Source organism: Triticum urartu, chromosome 6A, assembly GCF_056163025.1.
Source record: "Triticum urartu cultivar PI428250 chromosome 6A, HENAU_Tu73, whole genome shotgun sequence".
NCBI classification, from domain to species: domain Eukaryota; kingdom Viridiplantae; phylum Streptophyta; class Magnoliopsida; order Poales; family Poaceae; genus Triticum; species Triticum urartu.
In genome coordinates this window covers 347254009-347274483 of record NC_141878.1, presented here as the reverse complement: position 1 = coordinate 347274483, position 20475 = coordinate 347254009, and the positions used below count along the sequence as shown (strand labels likewise).

Here is a 20475-nt window from a genome sequence, read left to right as displayed (position 1 = left end):
TACGAGCCACCGCGCGTATGGGCGAGGGAGAAGGCGTGTAGTAGTAAATTCAAGCTTCTCCTCGTTGTACGAATTGACGTGATACATCATAGCACTGGCCCCAAATGGTTGCCTCTAAACTTGGCTGAAAACCCGCAGTGTACAATACTCCATTTGCTGCAACCTCTAACATTTACCTCACCACAAATTAAAATATATATTCTGTCTTGACCATATGAGAATGCAAACTACAATCACCAGGATGATAGGTAGGGCCAGAAGATTGTTTTAATAAAAAAAAGGATGGAGCCAACCCCAACGATTTTAAGCTTACAGGCACGGTACATGCTATCCTAGACTACTCTACACATGAAACTGCCACATGAGCATCCGGGCTCCGCTTGGATCATCGCCTCTTCGGGAAGTCGAACAATGATGGAGTAGTACTGCATTGGAGGAGTACTCCAGTATGCTTCTGGCCATCTGACACCGATTGAATTGCTGGATGTCCAACGCATGCAGGACGGAGAGCGTGTAGCGAATGAAAGCTTCTCCTAGTCCTGCTAGCCACCACGCTCATGGGCGAGGGACGGATGCAGCTTCATTGACATACTGCTCCTGCCTTTGCGTGTATGATAGGTGTGCCCAACAGGTGGGTGTCCCACCTGTCATGCAGCCAAAGGCAGGTGCGTGAGGGAGAGGGAGTTGTAGTAATCAAACTTCTCGGTCTTGTACGAGTTGACGCGACACATCAAAGCACTACACTCGATATATTTCAATAATTTGCATTTACTGATGCATTAAATACAACGCATGCATGCATGCCGTGACTCTCCTTTTGATACTTGCATGTGTTGATTTAATGCACCTTGGAGTAGTATGAATATGTGATGGTAAAGCTTTGTAATGCCCCAGCCCTAATAAAGTGAGAGATGGTTGTGCAGGAGGAGGGCAAGATCATGCGGACGGAACATGACCCGACGATGGAGCTCCCTATGGTCTCGATGGACGTCACCTTGCTCCACTGCCCCTTGTGCCTCCGCCCCTTGAAGCCTCCAGTGTATGTGGTTCGAATACACCTCGTCCGTTCGGCTGATCGAGCAAGGTCCAAGTTTCTTGATTGATCTGTTGTTTGATTGATTTGTGCAGTGCAGTGCAAGGGAGGGCACCTGGCCTGCGTAGACTACCGCGTCGAGTGCCCTGGGAACCAGCGACAATGTTAGAAGCGTGAGCGCGGCGGTGGCTTCAACATGAGGAACATGGCGGTGGACGCCGTCCTCTCCTCGGTGAGGGTGGAGTGCCCGCACGAAGGCTGTGGGCTCTACGTCACTTACCATAAGCTCGCCGATCACCAGAGCGTGTGTCCACTCGTGCCCTGCAAATGCCCCGTGCCCTTCTGCGGCTACAAAGCCCTGCCGCCGGTGCTCTCCCACCACATCATGTTTGGGAATGTTGTGATTTCAAAGAAATTCCTACGCACACGCAAGATCATGGTGATGCACAACAATGGGAGGGGAGAGTGTCGTCTACTTACCCTTGTAGACCGTAAGCGGAAGTGTTATGACAACGCGGTTGATGTAGTCGTACGTATTCACGATCGACCGATCCTCAGTACCAAACGTACGACACCTCCGCGTTCAGCACACGTTTAGCTCGGTGACGTCCTGCGAACTCACGATCCAGTAGATTTTCCAGGAAGAGCTTTGTCAGCAGGACGACGTGGTGATAGTGTTGATGAAGCTACCGACGTAGGGCTTCGCCTAAGCACCGCTACGATATGACCGAGGTGGATTATGGTGGAAGGGGCACCGCACATGGCTAAAAGATCAATGATCAATTGTTGTGTGTCCTACGGGTGTCCCCTCCCCGTATATGAAGGAGTGGACGAGGGGGAGGGGGCCAGCCTCCTATGGCACGCCCCATGAGGAGTCCTACTTCCACCGGGAGTAGGACTCCCCCCTTCCAAGTAGGAGTAGGAGTAGGAGAGGAAGGGAGAGAAGGAGAGAAGGAAAGGAGGGCGCCGCCCCCATCCTTGTCCAATTCGGACTAGAGGGGGAGGGGGTGCGTGGCTGCCCTGGACGCCCCTCCTCTTCTTCCACTAGGGCCCATTGGGCCCAATATACTCCCTGGGGTTCCGGTAACCCTTCGGTACTCCCGTATATGTCTGAAACCTCCCGAAATACTTCCGGTGTCCGAACATAGTCGTCCAATATATCGATCTTTACGTCTCGACCATTTCGAGACTCCTTGTCATATCCGTGATCATATCCAAGACTCCAAACTACCTTTGGTACATCAAAACACAAAAACTCATAATACCGATCGTCACAGAACTTTAAGCGTGCGGACCCTACGGGTTCCAGAACTATGTAGACATGACCAAGACACGTCTCCGGTCAATAACCAATAGGGGAACCTAGATGCTCATATTGATTCCTACATATTCTATGAAGATCTTTATCAGTCCAACCGCATAACAACATACGTTGTTCCCTTTATCATCGATATGTTACTTGCCAAAGATTCGATCTTCGGTATCTCAATACCGAGTTCAATCTCATTACCGGCAAGTCTCTTTACTCGTTCCGCAATGCATCATCCCGTAACTAACACATCAGTCACATTGCTTGCAAGGCTTGTAGTGATGTGCATTACCGAGAGGGCCCAGAGATACCTCTCCGACAATCGGAGTGACAAATCCTATTCTCGATCTATGCCAACTCAACGAACACCATCGGAGAAACTTTAGAGCACCTTTATAATCACCCAGTTACGTTGTGAAGTTTGGTAGCACACAAAGTGTTCTTCCAGTAATCGGGAGTTGCATAATCTCATAGTCATAGGAACATGTATAAGTCATGAAGAAAGCAATAGCAGTAAACTAAACGATCAAGTGCTAAGCTAACGGAATGGGTCATGTCAATCACTTCATTCTCCTAATGATTTGATCCCGTTAATCAAATGACAACTCATGTATATGGCTAGGAAACTCAACCATCTTTGATCAACGAGCTTGTCAAGTAGAGGCATACTAGTGACACTGTGTTTGTCTATGTATTCACACATGTATTATGTTTCCGGTTAATACAATTCTAGTATGAATAATAAACATTTATCATGAGATGAGGAAATAAATAATAACTTAATTATTGCCTCTAGGGCATATTTCCTTCAGTCTCCCACTTGCACTAGAGTCAATAATCTAGATTACACAGTAATGATTCTAACACCCATGGAGTCTTGGTGTTGATCATGTTTTGCTCGTCAAAGAGGCTTAGTCAATGGGTCTGCAACATTCAGATCCGTATGTATCTTGCAAATCTCCATGTCTCCCACCTGGACTTGATCCCAGATTGAATTGAAGCGTCTCTTGATGTGCTTGGTTCTCTTGTGAAATCTGGATTCCATTGCCAAGGCAATTGCACCAGTATTGTCACAAAGATTTTCATTGGACCTGATGCACTAGGTATGACACCTAGATCGGATATGAACTCCTTCATCCAGACTCCTTCATTTGCTGCTTCCGAAGCAGCTATGTACTCCGCTTCACACGTAGATCCCACCACGACGCTTTGTTAGAACTGCTCCAACTAACAGCTCCACCGTTCAATATAAACATGTATCCGGTTTGCGATTTAGAAACGTCTAGATCAGTGTCAAAGCTTGCATTGATGTAACCATTTACGACGAGCTCTTTGTCACCTCCACAAACGAGAAACATATCCTTAGTCCTTTTCAGGTATTTCAGGATGTTCCTGACCACTGTCCAGTGATCCACTCCTGGATTACATTGGTACCTCCCTGCTAAACTAATAGCAAGGCACACATCAGGTCTGGTACACAGCACTGCATACATGATAGAGCCTATGACTGAAGCATAGGGAACACTTTTCATTTTTTCTCTATCTTCTGTAGTGGTCGGGCATTGAGTCTTACTCAACTTCACACCTTGTAACACAGGCAAGAACCCTTTCTTTGCTTGATCCATTTTAAACTTCTTCAAAACTTTATCAAGTTATGTGCTTTATGAAAGTCCAATTAAGCGTCTTGATCTATCTCTATAGATCTTGATGCCCAATATATAAGCAGCTTCTCCAAGGTCTTTCATTGAAAAACTCTTACTCAAGTATCCTTTTATGCTATCCAGAAATTCTATATCATTTCCAATCAACAATATGCCATCCACATATAATATTAGAAATGCTACAGAGCTCCCACTCACTTTCTTGTAAATACAGGCTTCTCCAAAAGTCTGTATAAAACCATATGCTTTGATCACACTATCAAAACATTTATTCCAACTCCGAGAGGCTTCCACCGGTCCATAAATGGATCGCTGGAGCTTGCACACTTTGTTAGCACCCTTTGGATCGACAAAAACTTCTTGTTGCATCATATACAACTCTTCTTCCGGAAATCCATTCAAGAATGCAGTTTTGACATCCATTTGCCAAATATCATAATCATAAAATGCGGTAATTGCTAACATGATTCGGACAGACTTAAGCATCGCTATGGGTGAGGAAGTCTCATCGTAGTCAACCCCTTGAACTTGTCGAAAACCTTTCTCAACAAGTCGAGCTTTGTAGACAGTAACATTACCGTCAGTGTCAGTCTTCTTCTTGAAGATCCATTTATTCTCGATGGCTTGCCGATCATCGCGCAAGTCAACCAAAGTCCACACTTTGTTCTCATACATGGATACCATCTCAGATTTCATGGCCTCGAGCCATTTTGTGGAATCTGGGCTCACCATCGCTTCTACATAGTTCGTAGGTTCATCATGGTCAAGTAACATGACTTCTAGAACAGGATTACCGTACCACTCTGGTGCGGATCTTACTCCGGTTGACCTACGAGGTTCGGTAGTAACTTGATCCGAAGTTTCATGATCATGATCATTAGCTTCCTCACTAATTGGTGTAGGTGTCACAGGAACCGGTTTCTGTGATGAACTACTTTCCAATAAGGGAGCAGGTACAGTTACCTCATTAAGTTCTACTTTGCTCCCGCTCACTTCTTTTGAGAGAAACTCCTTCTCTAGAAATGATCCATTCTTAGAAACAAATGTCCTGCCTTCGGATCTGTGATAGAAGGTGTACCCAATAGTTTCCTTTGGGTATCCTATGAAGACACATTTCTTCGATTTGGGTTCAAGCTTATCAGGTTGAAGCTTTTTCACATAAGCATCGCAGCCCCAAAATTTAAGAAATGACAACTTTGGTTTCTTGCCAAACCACAGTTCATAAGGCGTCGTCTCAACGGATTTCGATGGTGCCCTATTTAATGTGAATGCAGCCGTCTCTAAAGCATAACCCCAAAACGATAGCAGTAAATCAGTAACAGACATCATAGATCGCACCATATCTAGTAAAGTACAACTACGACGTTCAGACACTACATTATGTTGTGGTGTTCCGGGTGGCGTGAGTTGCGAAACTATTCCGCATTGTTTTAAATGTAGACCAAACTCGTAACTCAAATATTCTCCTCCACGATCAGATCATAGAAACTTCATTTTCTTGTTTTGATGATTTTCCACTTCACTCTGAAATTCTTTGAACTTTTCAAATGTTTCAGACTTATGTTTCATTAAGTAGATATATACCCATATCTCCTCAAATCATCTTTGAAGGTGAGAAAACAACGATACCCGCCGCGAGCCTCAATATTCAGTGGACCACATACATCAGTATGTATGATTTGCAATAAATCTGTTGCTTGCTCCATTGTTCCGGAGACCGGCGTTTTAGTCATCCTGCCCATGAGGCATGGTTCGCAAGTACCAAGTGATTGATAATCAAGTGATTCCAGAAGTCCATCAGTATGGAGTTTCTTCATGTGCTTTACACCAATATGACCCAAACGGCAATGCCACAAATAAGTTGCACTATCATTATCAACTCTGCATAATTTGGCTTCAACATTATGAATATGTGTACTACTACTATCGAGATTCAACACAAATAGACCACTCTTCAAGGGTGCATGACCATAAAAGATATTACTCATATAAATAGAACAACCATTATTCTCAGATTTAAATGAATAACAGTCTCGCATCAAACAAGATCCAGATATAATGTTCATGCTTAACGCTGGCACCAAATAACAATTCTTATTAATCCTGAAGGTAGATGTAGAGGTAGCGTGCCGACGGCAATCACATCGACTTTGGAACCATTTCCCACACGCATTGTCACCTCGTCCTTAGCAAATTTTTATCGGTCAAACCGCATAACAACATACGTTGTTCGATTTGTCATCGGTATGTTACTTGCTCGAGATCCGATTGTCGGTATCTTAATACATAGTTCAATCTCGTTACCGGCAAGTCTCTTTACTCGTTCCGTAATGCATCATCCCGTAACTAACTAATTAGTCACATTACTTCCAAGGCTTGTAGTGATGTGCATTACTGGGAGGGCCTAGAGATACCTCTCCGACAATACGAGTGACAAATCCTATTCTCGATCTATGCCAACTCAACGAACACCATTCGAGATCCGCCGGTTTTGACGCCGACATTTGTGCTTTCATTAAGAGTTCCACTGCGTTGTCACCAAAAGGTTCGATGGCTCCATCAATCATCTACAACAATGCTGCCCTGGGGGAGGTTTTCCTCCCCGGTCAGATCTTTGTGTTCGGTGGCGTCGCGCTGCGGGCCAACTCGCTTGGCCATCGAGAGGAGATCGACAGCTACGCCCGAGGTCACCTCTTCATATGACATGGAAACTTGGATTATGTCCCTAATATCCGAGGAGACTTGATCTTCCTAGGATTCACGACCCCAACTTCCGCTCTGGCCTTAGAGCCGGAGCGCGTCGCCAGGTCCGAAGACGGGATTTCTAAACCCGCCGGACTATCTGTGGCCACTAAGCCCAGTACAGGAGAGCCGGAGGAAGCAGTGTCGCTGGCAACCATCACAAAGCCGGACTCTTCCCCGGACACTGGTTCCGAACTCCTGGAGTCAGCATCATGTGAGCTCGGCCGAGGAATCCCCTTCCCGCCGTACTCCACGGATTCTCTTCTCCCTAGCCAAACCTCGCCTTTAAGCGATGCTCTGGACTTGATGCGATCCCTCGTCATTACGAAGGAGCAACGTACGAACTACACCCAGCTCGGACTAGGGGCTGAGAACAGGGAATTTTATGTCCCACCCACCACCCACTTCATCGCCACTGTCAAGGACTTAACTGACATCAACGGTATGGACGACGATGCCGAAGAAGAGCAGGCCCAAAACCCACCGTTTACCGAACGCTGGACGGCCACCTCTTCGTATGACATGTACATGGTGGATACACCCAAGGAGGGTGACGACAATAATGAGAAAAATCCAGCAGAGGATAAACCTCCCGAGATACAACCAAAACGCTGACGGCGCCGCTCTAAATCATGCCGTGGAAAAGACAGCAATACCGGCACAACAGGCAACAACACTCCGGACGATGCCGAAGACATAGAAGAACCCATCGAGCCGACCTCCGAACAGGACAACCAGGAAGATGGGCAAGTTAGCCCCGATGAATAGGCTGAAAATGAAGACTTGGAGGACAGCAATTATTCTCCTCTCTCCGAAGATGAGGTGAGCCTCGGCAACGAGGATTTTATCATGCCTGAGGAACCTCTCGAGCAGGAGCGCTTTAAGTGCCAGCTAATTGCCACTACAAGGAGCCTGAAAAAGAAGCAACAACAGCTTCAAGCTGATCAAGATCTGCTCCACGGTAGGTGGACTAATGTCTTGGCAGCTGAGGAATACAGCCTCAAGCGCCCAATCAAAATTTACCCGAAGCGTAAACTGCTACCCCAATTTGACGGCGAGGCCCTCTTGACTGTGCCATCAGCACGTAATGCGGCTGACCGACCACCTCGTGGCCGGGACAAAATGGAAACTAAAGCCGAACACCAGCCCATACTACCTCGCCGTAAAAGTAGAGACATAACAACTCGAGGATATACATATGACGTATGGTAAGACCTGGACTAGAGAGCAGGCCAGACCAGATCGATCTACGGATCGCGTGGGCGTGCACCGACGCTCGACGACTGCTATCTAGCAAGAAGTGACAAGCATAATCACGCCCGGGCCGAAAACTGCTGACGGACTGCACCCGAGCTGCGTCGCGACTTGGCCCGATATAGAGGCACCACACACCCCCTTTGCTTCACTGATGATGTAATGGAGCATGAATTCCCAAAAGGGTTCAAAGCTATGAATATCGAATCGTATGATGGAACAATAGATCCCGTGGTATGGATCGAGGATTTTCTTCTCCATATTCATATGGCCCGCAGTGATGATCTTCATGGCATCAAATACCTCCCACTAAAATTAAAGGGACCAGCCCGGCACTAGCTAAATAGCCTCCCAGAAAACTCTATTGGCAAATGGGAAGACCTGGAAGACGCCTTTTGTGACAACTTCCAAGGTAGATATGTCGGGCCTCCGGATGCTGATGACCTCAGTCACATCATCCAGCAGCCCGGAGAGTCTGCCAGGAAGCTCTGGACTAGGTTCTTAATTAAAAAGAACCAAATCGTCGACTATCCAGATGCCGATGACCCGCTTCTGCGCGGGAGAAGATAGCTGGCTGGCTCACCAAAACAATACCACCAGCGATCCTAGCACCTCTGAGGTCAGGGATAACAATAGCAATTCTTGACGCAATAAAAACAAGCATCGAAACAATAATGTAGGAATCCAAGACACGGTGGTCAACAACGGATTCAGTAGTTCCAAATCCGGTCAACGGAAGAAGCCATTCAAGGCAAACAAAGATGGCCCATCCAGTTTAGACAGGATACTGGATCGGCCCTATCAAATTCATGGCAGCCCAGACAAACCCGCCAACCATACCAATGGAAATTGTTGGGTTTTCAAACAAGCAGGCAAGATCAATGCCGAACACAAAGGGAAGGGGCCGCCTAGTGACAGCGAAGATGAGGACACTCGCCAGCCAATCACCGGGGGACAAAAGCAATTTTCCCCCAAAGTAAAAACAGTAAACATGATATCTCTGACGCATATCCCTACGAGGGAGCGCAAATGCGTACCACGAGACGACTATGCCATAGAGCCGGTCGTACCAAAATTTAACCCATGGGCAGCCTGTCCGATCACTTTTGATCACAATGACCACCCAACAGATATCCGTCACAAAGGTTCAGCAGCTTTTTTCCTTGACCCAATCATCAATGGATTCCATCTTACACGAGTCCTTCTGGACGGCGGTAGTAGCCTTAATTTTCTCTATCAAGACACTATTCGCAAAATGGGCATTGATCCCTCAAGGATCAAGCCCACCACAACTGCCTTCAAAGGTGTAATACCTGGCGAAGAAGCTCACTCTACGGGCTCAATCACACTGGAAGTCGTCTTCGGTTCGCCGAACAACTTCCAAAGCGAAGCCTTGATCTTCAATATTGTTCCATTTTGCAGTGGATACCATGGATTGCTTGGGCCAACCGCGTTCACTTGTTTCAATGCGGTCCCACAATACGCCTATCTAAAGCTGAAGATGCCCGGTCCACACGGCGTGATTAACGATCATTGGAGAAAAGGAAAAACCCCTTGGTTCCGAGGCGTACACATCGGCCATCACAGGCGAAGTACAAAGTGGACTCGTTAAACCGCATACCTTCTCGGCCATTAAGCCACCGGCCTCTACTACACAAGACCAGTCAATTTTCGAGCTGGATTAGCAATTCCGCCTCCGTCGTTTGCTGCATATGCCCACGAAGTTCGCATCGCGCATGCATAATTATGCACCTAAAATACCTTGCTCATCGGCAGAGGCACAATGTGGACAGACCTACAGCACGGTTCGTCCTCCTACAGCTTTTCTCCCTTCTTTTTAAATTATTTCTTATCTTTTATCACAGATATATCAAAACTTGCTCGTCCTATGGACCTGCCAGGACACTTTCGGAACCCAGTTTCGTCCAGGCAACCAAAGATTGCTCCTTTTAAGGAATCCTCTTCGCTAAGGCAAAGGCAGCGTAGACGTGCGATAGGAGGTCCAACAGATTTTATGTATACCAAAGACTCTATTTAAGACCTGGATATAGCCTTTTTCCTCAGCATTAAAAATGACCTGGGTAGAGGTGTTATAATATGTAAGATTGTGCTCGGCGTATCAATCAGATTCTAGTGGACATAATCCGTCTTCAGTACTTATTTTTTCCTCATAGAACTGTATTTTACCTTTTCGGTGGTTTCACATATACACCTTGGCACCAATTGCTAGGGGCTCGATACGACATCATATTAAATTGCCAGCAAGTCCGAACAGTTCTACAACATACTTCAGCGTCACGAGTTTTGGCATTATATGCATCAACTCTGAATCATGTCGTTGGTCAATAGTTGGGTTGCCCGGCTCCTGTGCTTACTACCTTACGTTCCGCTATCGGCTTGGGTAGTAAAGGCAGAACTACTGCGATTGTGTTTCCGGTTCACCTGGTTAAGCACCTCAGTAGAGAAAGCCAAAAACTGACTGTCATGATGCGGCGAGAGCTGGTCAACCACTCGGCAACTTATTAAAAATTTTTGCGATTTTTTTTGTATAACACAAGGATCGTTTCCCGGTCACCTACGTAGCGCAGCCGTATTCGGATAACCGTGTACATAAAAGGGGCTATATCGTAGAAGCACCGTTAAACACCTATGGCTAAGTGAAGGTGTTAAAGCCCTATAGTCCGATTGTGTAGTTCGCCGCATTGACACCTCCTTCATGGACCAAGACGTTGGGTCAAGTGTAGTCAGTGGCTATTCCGAACACCCCCGCATTATATACGACGGGGCCAACGTCGACGACTGGCAAACCATCAGATTATAAAAAATGGCCGCACAGTAGGAAATGCCTTTTAGGCAAAAGGCATAAATATAACACAAACTTAATATATCATAATATTGTTATCACAATTCCGATACATTCACTCAAACTTAATATTCTTCTATCACAGACCCTCTATCAAGCAGGCACCCTCTAGGACATCTTCAAAATAATGCTCTGGCATGTGATGGTCCTTGCCCTTGGGTGGACTGTTTGCTGCAACATCGGCGGCCTTCATTTTCGCCCAGTACGTCTTGACGCGGGCTAAGGCCATCCGTGCAACTTTAATGCACGCCGACCGTTTTACGGTGTCGATACGCGGCACCGTATCAACAGGTCAATGCACCAAACTGAAATAACTGTTCGGAATTTGCTCAGTTGGCCACAGCCGAACCACAACTTTCTTGATGGCAGGTCCGGACACCTTGTGGAGCTCGGCCCACTGGCCATTTGTTCATTCAGCAACGGATGCTTTGGCACGTTGAACTGTGACCAGAAAAGCTTCTCCACTGCACGTCCATCTTGCGCTTGATAAAACTGCGCCGCATTGGCGACACTCTTCGGCAGGTCCAAGAATGAGTCTGGAGAACTCCACAATTGATAAAGCAGGGCATACTTCGGCTCGCCGAATTTAGTCTGTAATAGAAAGTGCTTACTAGCCGCTATCTCCCCAGCTTGCCAGATCTCCTCCCAAGCCGCTCTAGAATCGGACCGTGCCTCTCGCGCCTCTTGTAAAGCCTTGTTGTGGTCGGCTGCCTTGGCTTTGTTATCCTTCTCAAGTGATTCGCATTGGCTCGTAGCATCCTTCAGCTCTCGCGCTACGATAGATATTCTGTCCTCGCACTGGCGCCGAGCGGCTCGTCCGACCTTTAACTCAGCAGCTGCCTTCTTGACAGCCGCATTGCTCACTTTGGCTTGCTCCTTGGCCCGGGCAAGTTCAGCCCGAAGGGTCTCAACCGCAGCAGCACCATCTGCAATTATGCTTGTCCTAGTATATAATTTTCAGCTTCGTGCTCAAATTAGTATACATGCATAAACTGACTGCCCCAGAAACATACCTTGTGCCTCGTCAAGCCTCCTGTTAATAAGAGTAATGTCCTCATCCGCTGACTCAAGTTCTGCTTTAAATCTGCAGCTTCCGCAGCATGCGCAGTCGCTGTTGACATACTAGCCTGTTTTCAAATTAATCTTGTCATTTCCTGAGCATATCTTTTTGATCCTCGGATCGCCTCCCTGTGGAATCTGACCAAAGTCTCAGGGGCTACTATCTATACACAGGCACATTCTGCATGGAAAGAGCGGTTAAGATATTACATTGCATACCTCAAAGCCTCTTAGCAGGCCCATGAAGGCTTCATTCAATCCGCTTCTTGCTGACAGAATCCTCTCAACTACCGTACCCATCAAGGTACGATGTTCCTCAAAGATGGACACATTCTACAACGTACCCATTAATGTATCCGGCGCCTTCGGACTCCTGGAAGCGGTTGTAGGAGTACGAACACCCTTTAAATGGATATGTTCACTCAACCCTAGAGTCGTCTTTGACTGTAAACCAGATAGTCCGGGGTCTTTATTGTTCGTCCCCGTGGGGGCTGCACACCCCGGACCCTTGACGTCCAAAGTATCACCTTCGGCCGCTGCCTTCATTACCCCCCACGCCACTTGGTGATCGGGAGAGACCCTTCGGGATTACAGCTCGAAGTCGTCCGCCCTAAGGGGCGAGAAAGCATGTGGAGGCGTCTCGCTTTCCATCATCTCCGGAAGAAGGTCACCCGAGGAGGAGGACTCTTGAGGAAGACTGCGGGCCGGACTGCAAACATATATTTAAGAGGTTACCCTTGTAACCTGGAAACAACGAGATATGTCTAGAATACCCTTGTTCACTTATGATTCGGCAAAAGGCTTGTCCTTATGGAGGAACCATGCGGCAATGTTGTCTTCCGAACCCGAACCGTCTGACATGGACATTTTGCCTCTCTTGGGAGCCTCCACCTTCAAATCTTCAAAGGCGGTCCTTTTCTTCCCATGGGGAGAAGGGATATTAGCTTCTTCTTCTTGTTTGTCTTCAGAAGAGGGAGTGCCAGTCTCCCCGAACATGACGTCCAGTGTACCTTTAGAGTGGGAGCCACCCCTGGCCTTTTTGCCCTCCTCTTTGTCCTTCTTCGCCGGCACTTGATACGGCATCGGGGCCAGCATCCTTGTTAATATAGGATCTGCTGAGTCTTCGGGAAGCGGAGCCGAACACCTAATTTGTTCTACTTTCTTTATCCATCCCTGGTTAAAGACAGGTTTCTCAGTATACCGATACGGGATAATCAACTAATCTGTGTTCAGGAGTCGAGTGCTTATCCGAAGTATCCGGATGATTGCAATCGAGGCTGATGTCCTTGGTTGTGTCTGGCCACTGCTTTCGAGTGCTGAAGAATAACTTCCACATCCCTCGATGCGTTGTGCTGAAGAAGTGCTGAAGGGTCCGTGGTCCTTCTGGATTGAACTCCCACATGCGGAGAGGCCGTTGCTAGCACAGCAGGACCCGACGGACTAGCATTACCTAGATCACATTGATGAGGCTAGTGTCCTTGAGGGAGTCCTGGATTAGGGGGTGTTCGGGTAGCCGGACTATACCTTCAGCCGGACTCCAGGGCTATGAAGATACAAGATTGAAGACTTCGTCCCGTGTCCGGATGGGACTTTCCTTGGCGTGGAAGGCAAGCTTGGCGATGCGGATATTCAAGATCTCCTACCATTGTAACCGACTCTATGTAACCCTAACCCTATCTGGTGTCTATATAAACCGGAGGGTTGTAGTCCGTAGGCAATCAACTCCATATCCAACAATCATACCGTAGGCTAGCTTCTAGGGTTTAGCCTCCTTGATCTCGTGGTAGATCTACTCTTGTACTACCCATATCATCAATATTAATCAAGGAGGACGTAGGGTTTTACCTCCATCAAGAGGGCCCGAACCTGGGTAAAACATCGTGTTCCCTGCCTCCTGTTACCATCCGGCCTAGACGCACAGTTCAGGACCCCCTACCCGAGATCCGCCGGTTTTGACACCGACAGTCCTTTTCAAGGAGGCTCCGGATATGGCTTTGTAGCGTCTGCACTTCGTCAATCGATCCCCAGTCCAGCCCTGTAACACCCCGAATGTAACTTTCCCAATTTGTACTCCAACTCTTGCCATTTCTGGCATTAAGTTAATTTATTTTATCGGGTTCGGATCTTTTGTCTCCGTGTGTTGTTATCGTTGTCATGCATCTCATATCATGTCATCATGTGCATTGCATTTGCATACGTGTTCGTCTCATGCATTCGAGCATTTTCCCCGTTGTCCGTTTTGCTTTCCGGCGCTTCGTTCTCCTCCATTGGTCAATTCTACCTTTACTTCGTGTGTGGGGATTAAACATTTCTGTATTGGACCGAGACTTGCCAAGCGGCCTTGGTTTACTACCGGTAGACTGCCTGTCAAGTTTCGTATCATTTGGACTTCGTTTGATACTCCAACGGTTAACCGAGGGACCGAAAAGGCCTCGTGTGTGTTGCAGCCCAACACCCCTCCAATTTGGCCCAAAACCCACCTAACTCTGCTCCATCATCTAGAGCTTTCGATCACGATCGCGTGGCCGGAAACCGCACCTCTTTTGGACTCTCCTAGCTCCCTCTATGCCTATTTAAACACCCCCCCGAAATTCGGATCTCCTTCCTCCCCGAAACCCTAAAATTCCCTCGCACTGCCGCCGGACACGTCCGTCTTGGGCGGACAAAGCCACCGCCGCCGTCCGTGCCAACCATGTCCTGCCACGTGGCAAGCCACCGCCGTCTCCGCCCACGGCCCGGGAAGCCCGCTTCGGGCCCCCGAGCCCATCGCCGCCGCCCGCGTCGCCCTCTCCTCCAACGTCGTCGCGCCGCCCATGCCCTCTCCTCCACGGCGCCGCACCCGCGCCCGCCGCCATCCGCCGCCTCGCCCCTCGCCGGCGACGACCGCGTCGCCCCGCGCCTCCCGGCCCGGATCCGGCCGCCCCTAGCCGCGCCGCTCCGGCCGGCCCCAGCTCCGGCAGCCGCCGCCCCCTCCTCCGCCGGAATCTCCAAGTCCGGCGACCCCCTCCAACTCCGGCGAACAGTGCATCTCCGGTGATCCTCGATCCGCGTGCGATCCAGATCTGGGATATTTTCGTCTTGGTTGACTTTTCCCTCAAAAACCCTAGCCCATGTTGCATAATTTGACCTGCCGTAACTTTGCATCCGTAGCTCTGATTCATACATATAGCATATCAAAATGTTCATCTCAGAGAGTACATCATTTCATTCCATTGCATCATTTTCATTTGAGCTCATATTGATGTCCGAAATGCTGTTAGAAGAGGGCTACTTGGGATAATTGTCAGATCTGCTACTCCATTTAGGTTTTTGTCATTTTTGCCATGATTAATATGTGCTTGATATGCCCTGATGCTCTACGTTTGTTTTGTTAAGGGTTTTGTCATCTTTCCAGAGGTGCAACCCATGTATTTTTGTGATGTGTGTGGTGACTAGTGCAAGCTTGCAAAGTGGTGCACTTGCTAATTCTGTTTTCAGGGACTTAGCAATTCCACTAAGTCCTTGAGCTGTTTATCTCATGATGCCATATGTTCATGTTGTTTCCTAGTGATCCGTGCCTCTTTTGAGGATGATCAATAAGGATGTTTTGTTAATCATGTAGTTCTCTATTCATCCATGTCTTTGTTTGAAATTATGGAGCACCCTAGCTTGAGTCAATCGAGCTCTACTTTTGCTACTTTGTGAATCTGGGCAGATTGTCAACTTGTTTGCAATTTTGCCGATGATGTTGTAGTTGATCCGTGCATGATATGCTATTGTTCTTGCCATGTCTAGCTTGCATTTTGTGCCTTCTTGATGGATGTATGCTTTTCTTGCCATGACTTGCTCCGTATGGAGTGCAACGAGCTCGTAATCATACCTACTTGAGTTATGTTTTCAGCATGCTCCAGTTTTCACTAAGTCTGAAAACTGATTATGTTTTTGCTATGTTCACATGCATGCAATTGTATTTTCTGGTCCTTTTTGGCTCAAGGGACTTTTGTTAACCTCTTTGAGTAGCTCCATTACATGCTTATCTTTGCCATGTTCAGGTCCTGTAGCATGTAGTTTTGTTGCTCCGAAGAGGGCTACCTGATCTGAAATTCCAGATAAGTGTTAATTTCACCAAGTCTGAGATCTGTTTGTCATATGCATTTTTGCCATGCTTGTTTGAACCTGTTAATGGATAAATTGGCCGTAGCTCAGTGCTACACTTTTGTTAAGCATCTTTTATGCATCCCTGCCATTTATTTTGTTGTCTTGTTTGGGTGCTGTAGCTTGTTCATCTTATTGCATTTAGATGGCTACTTGCTGTAAATCGCAGACCGGTGCCATTTTTGAATCGCTTGCCATTTCCAAACCGTAACTCCGATTCCGGCGTTCTATATATCATTTTCAAGCGATTTCATCTCATCTTTCCAGAGGCACACTTGGATTTCCAATTTGAGGCCAGGTTCATGCATTTCCTGTCATATCTTGCATTTTGCATCCCGCATCGCATCCCGCATAGCATATCATCTTTGCATCATCTTGTTTGGTCCTTGCACGTGGTTGATTGTATCCTTGTTGCTTGTTTCTCTTGTTTGGGTAGAGCCGGGAGACGAGTTCACTAACGAGGAGCCCGTTGAGTTTGCTTGCGAGGATCCAGTCAACTTTGACAACTCGGCAGGCAAGATCATCATACCCTCGAAATCACTACTATCTTTGCTATGCTAGTTTGCTCGCTCTTTTGCTATGCCAATGCTACGATGCCTACCACTTGCTTTCAAGCCTCCCAAATTTCCATGTCAAACCTCTAACCCACCATGTCCTAGCAAACCATTGATTGGCTATGTTACCGCTTTGCTCAGCCCCTCTTATAGCGTTGCTAGTTGCAGGTGAAGATTGGAGGCCGTTCCTTGTTGGAACATTTGTTTACTTGTTCGGATATCATTATATTGCTATGTTATCTTAATGCATCTATATACTTGGTAAAGGGTGGAAGGCTCGGCCTCTCGCCTAGTGTTTTGTTCCACTCTTGCCGCCCTAGTTTCCGTGATATCGGTGTTATGTTCCCGGATTTTGCGTTCCTTACGCGGTTGGGTTATAATGGGAACCCCTTGATAGTTCGCCTTGATTAAAGCTTTTCCAGCAATGCCCAACCTTGGTTTTACCATTCACCACCTAGCCTCTTTTTCCCTTGGGTTTCCGGAGCCCGAGAGTCATCTTATTTAAACCCCCCTGGGCCAGTGCTCCTCTGAGTGTTGGTCCGACCGAGTAGACTGCGGGGCCACCTCGGGGCAACTTGAGGGTTGGTTTTACTAGTAGGATGTCTCATCTGAGTGTGCCCTGAGAAAGAGATATGTGCAGCTCCTGTCGGGATTTGTCGGCACATTCGGGCGGTGTTGCTGGTCTTGTTTTAACCTGTCGAAGTGTCTTGAATTACCGAAATACCGAGTCTGATCGGAACGTCTTGGGAGGAGGTCTATTCCTTCGTTGACCATGAGAGCTGGTCATGGGCTAAGTTGGGACTCCCCTGCAGGGATTTGCACTTTCGAAAGCCGTGCCCGCGGTTATGGGCAGATGGGAATTTGTTAATGTCCGGTTGTAGATAACTTGAACCTTAACTTAATTAAAATGAATCAACTGAGTGTGTTACCGTGATGGCCTCTTCTTGGTGGAGTCCGGGAAGCGGACACGGTGTTGGAGTAATGTTTGCGCAGGTTGTTCTCTAGTTCTCGCTCGCGCTTTGCCTCCTCTTCTCGCTCTCTTTTGCGAATAAGTTAGCCACCATATATGCTAGTCGCTTGCTGCAGCTCCACATATAGTTACCTTGTCATTCCTATAAGCTTAAATAGTCTTGATCGCGAGGGTGCGAGATTGCTGAGTCCCTGTGGCTCACAGATTACTATAATACCAGATGCAGGGCCTGATGATTCCGCTCCAGGAGACACACTTGAGCTCAAGTGGGAGTTCGACGAGGACTCTCAATGTTACTATGTTTCCTTTCCCGATGATCAGTAGTGGTGCCCAGTTGGGGGTGATTGGGACCGTGTCGCATGTTGGGTTCTCTTTTATTTTGGCGCCGTAGTCGGGCCATGAGTGTTTGGATGATGTAATGTTATTCATGTACTTGATTGACGTGGCAAGTGTAAGCCAACTATGTTATCTCCCCTTTATGATTTATATTACATGGGATGTTGTGAAGATTGCATAACTTGCGACATATGCCTTCAATGCGATTATGCCTCTAAGTCGTGCCTCGACTCGTGGGAGATATAGTCGCATCGAGGGTGTTACAAGCCCCTTATTAATCCATGATGCGAGTCCTAATGGAGGGCCAGATCGGAACGCAGGTGTAGCTGCTGACTTGGTACCACGGGGTTTAGTGATGTAAAACCACTCCCAGTACCATAGGTTGGAAATTTCCTTGAAGGAGCCCTTTGGCCAAACAGTATTGGCGAGCTTTCTCACCATGGCACCGCCACACTCCGCTTGCTCCCCGTCGACTACCTTTGGCTTGACATTAAAGGTCTTGAGCCGTAAGCCGAAGTGTGGGGGAATGTGGAGAAAGGCCTCGCAGCCGAGATGTGAAGAAAGGAGTCTGGAGCCAGATTGTGAAAATCTAGCCCATAATAGAACATGAGACCACGAATGAAGGGGTGGAGAGCGAACCCTAGCCCCGGAAGAAGTGGGAGATGAATAAAACCCTCTCACCGAATCTGGGTGTAGGAATAACCTGCCCCTTAGCAGGGAGCCTGTGGAGGATTTCCGCGGTCAGGTACCTTGCCGCCCGAAGCTTCGCGATATCCTCCTATGTGGCAGAGGAGGCCACCCACCGGCCTTGAAGGCTGGGTCCGGACATGACTGGGAGGCTTGGAACGGTCAAGTTGAGTCCTGGGTGCTAGAGCTCGAGGTTGGAAAAGTTGAGGAAGAGGTGGGCGTAGTGGAGAAGAATGGGTCTATGCCCCTTTATAAAGCCGATGAATATTGAACGCCTCCTCATGAGACTTAAAACTTGCCTATTTCCTAGAAATCATACCAACAGGGCGGTTGGATTACCCACGCCTGTATTTATGAAAATCCTGTAATAAGGGGACACGATCTCTGCTTTGACAAGACGTGTCAATAAAACCGCTTCTTGAAACATGGAGCAGAGGCTAAAAAATGGTTCGAAATAAGGATCGGGCAGGGACGTGATGTCGTGCTACAAAAGCTGTCAGTAGATTGGACTCGTCAAATATTATGCTCTCTGCGGTTGTGTGTGGTATTTGCTATGTAGAGCCGGACACGTTTGCTGTGTTCGAAAGCTGCTTTGGATTATTCGGAGGAGGAACCCGCCTTGCAATGCTGAAGACAATCTGCGTGTCGGACACACATCATTGAAGCCTGGTTCATGGGCTACTAAGGGAGTCCGGGCGTCCGGGCTATGTAACATGGGCCGGACTAATGGGCTATGAAGATACAAGACAGAAGACTTCATCCCGTGTCCGGATGGGACTCTCCTTTGCATGGATGGCAAGCTTGGAGTTTGGATATGTAGATTCCTTCAGTTGTAAAACATCTTTGTACAACCCTAGGCCTCTCCGGTGTCTATATAAACTGGAGGGTTTAGTCCGTAGAGGCAATCATAATCATACAGGCTAGAATTCTAGGGTTTAGCCAGAACGAGCTTGTGGCAGATCAATTCTTGTAATCCTCATACTCATAAATATCAATCAAGAAGGACGTAGGGTATTACCTCCATCAAGAGGGCCTGAACCTGGGTAAAACATCATGTCCCCTGCCTCCAGTTACCATCGACCTTAGATGCACAGTTCGGGACCCCCTACCCAAGATCCGCCGGTTTTGACACCGACAGGGGGAGCCCAAATGCAGCACCGACGCCGTCAAGGTGGAAATGAAGGTGACAAGCAGCAAGGATCCCGGTGACGTCGCCGTGCACGAGCTGACCTTCTTCACAATTCCGCCCAAGCTGCTGGCCGAGGCTAAGCTGGTGTCGCTCCACATTCAGATTGACAAGCTCACGTCCTAAATGATTCTAAAGTGCCTTCTATTTATCTTTGTAATATGCTAATATAGGGGTTAGCTCGGTCTACTTTAGCTTAAGAGATGGTGGTCTTTGGTGGCGATGCAGCAATTACTTAGACATCAGATCAGCAGTTAAAGTAATTTTCAATAGTCGAATGGATATTTTGTTTGTGTTGGATATAAAGATCCTGTGGCTAAGAAGTATAACATCTTATAAGAAGTAAGTATAATAGCTCATATACTAGTTTGTTTAGGAAGTGTTGCATACTTGTGTGAGTTGACGCCACACATCAATGTAGTACTACTACTAGTAGTACTCCCTCCGATCCTAATTTCTCTGCGCATAAGGCTGGTCATAGTGGGAGTAACATAGGTGATAGCATCACACTTATCTAGAAAAAATAGATGATGTGGCATGTAATTAATGAAGAAAGAGAGGCATGTGGTAACATAGCTAGTTACTGTAACATCACACATATCAAAAAAAGATGAGTCTACAACCTAATAAATGGAGTGATGCATGACACAGCACATATGTTACTACCCATTGTGGAGGTAGTAACAT

General features: G+C 47.4%; 1 protein-coding gene across 1 annotated transcript; it reads left to right on the top strand.

Annotated features, from left to right (window-relative positions):
• Positions 1–1238: 1238 nt before the first annotated feature.
• Positions 1239–19914, top strand: LOC147965208 (uncharacterized). Its single transcript, XM_087530342.1, has 2 exons — positions 1239–1433; positions 19741–19914. Exons 1-2 carry the CDS (start codon positions 1239–1241, stop codon positions 19912–19914), a joined length of 369 nt encoding a protein of 122 aa, XP_087386468.1.
• Positions 19915–20475: the final 561 nt, after the last annotated feature.

Excerpts from the sequence above, each read along its gene's own strand:
- LOC147965208 (XM_087530342.1), top strand. The coding sequence starts at position 1,239 with ATGGCGGTGGACGCCGTCCTCTCCTCGGTGAGGGTGGAGTGCCCGCAC. Across the intron at positions 1,434-19,740 it reads ACATCATGTTTGGGAATGTT|GGGGAGCCCAAATGCAGCAC; the intron begins GTGATTTCAAAG and ends TGACACCGACAG.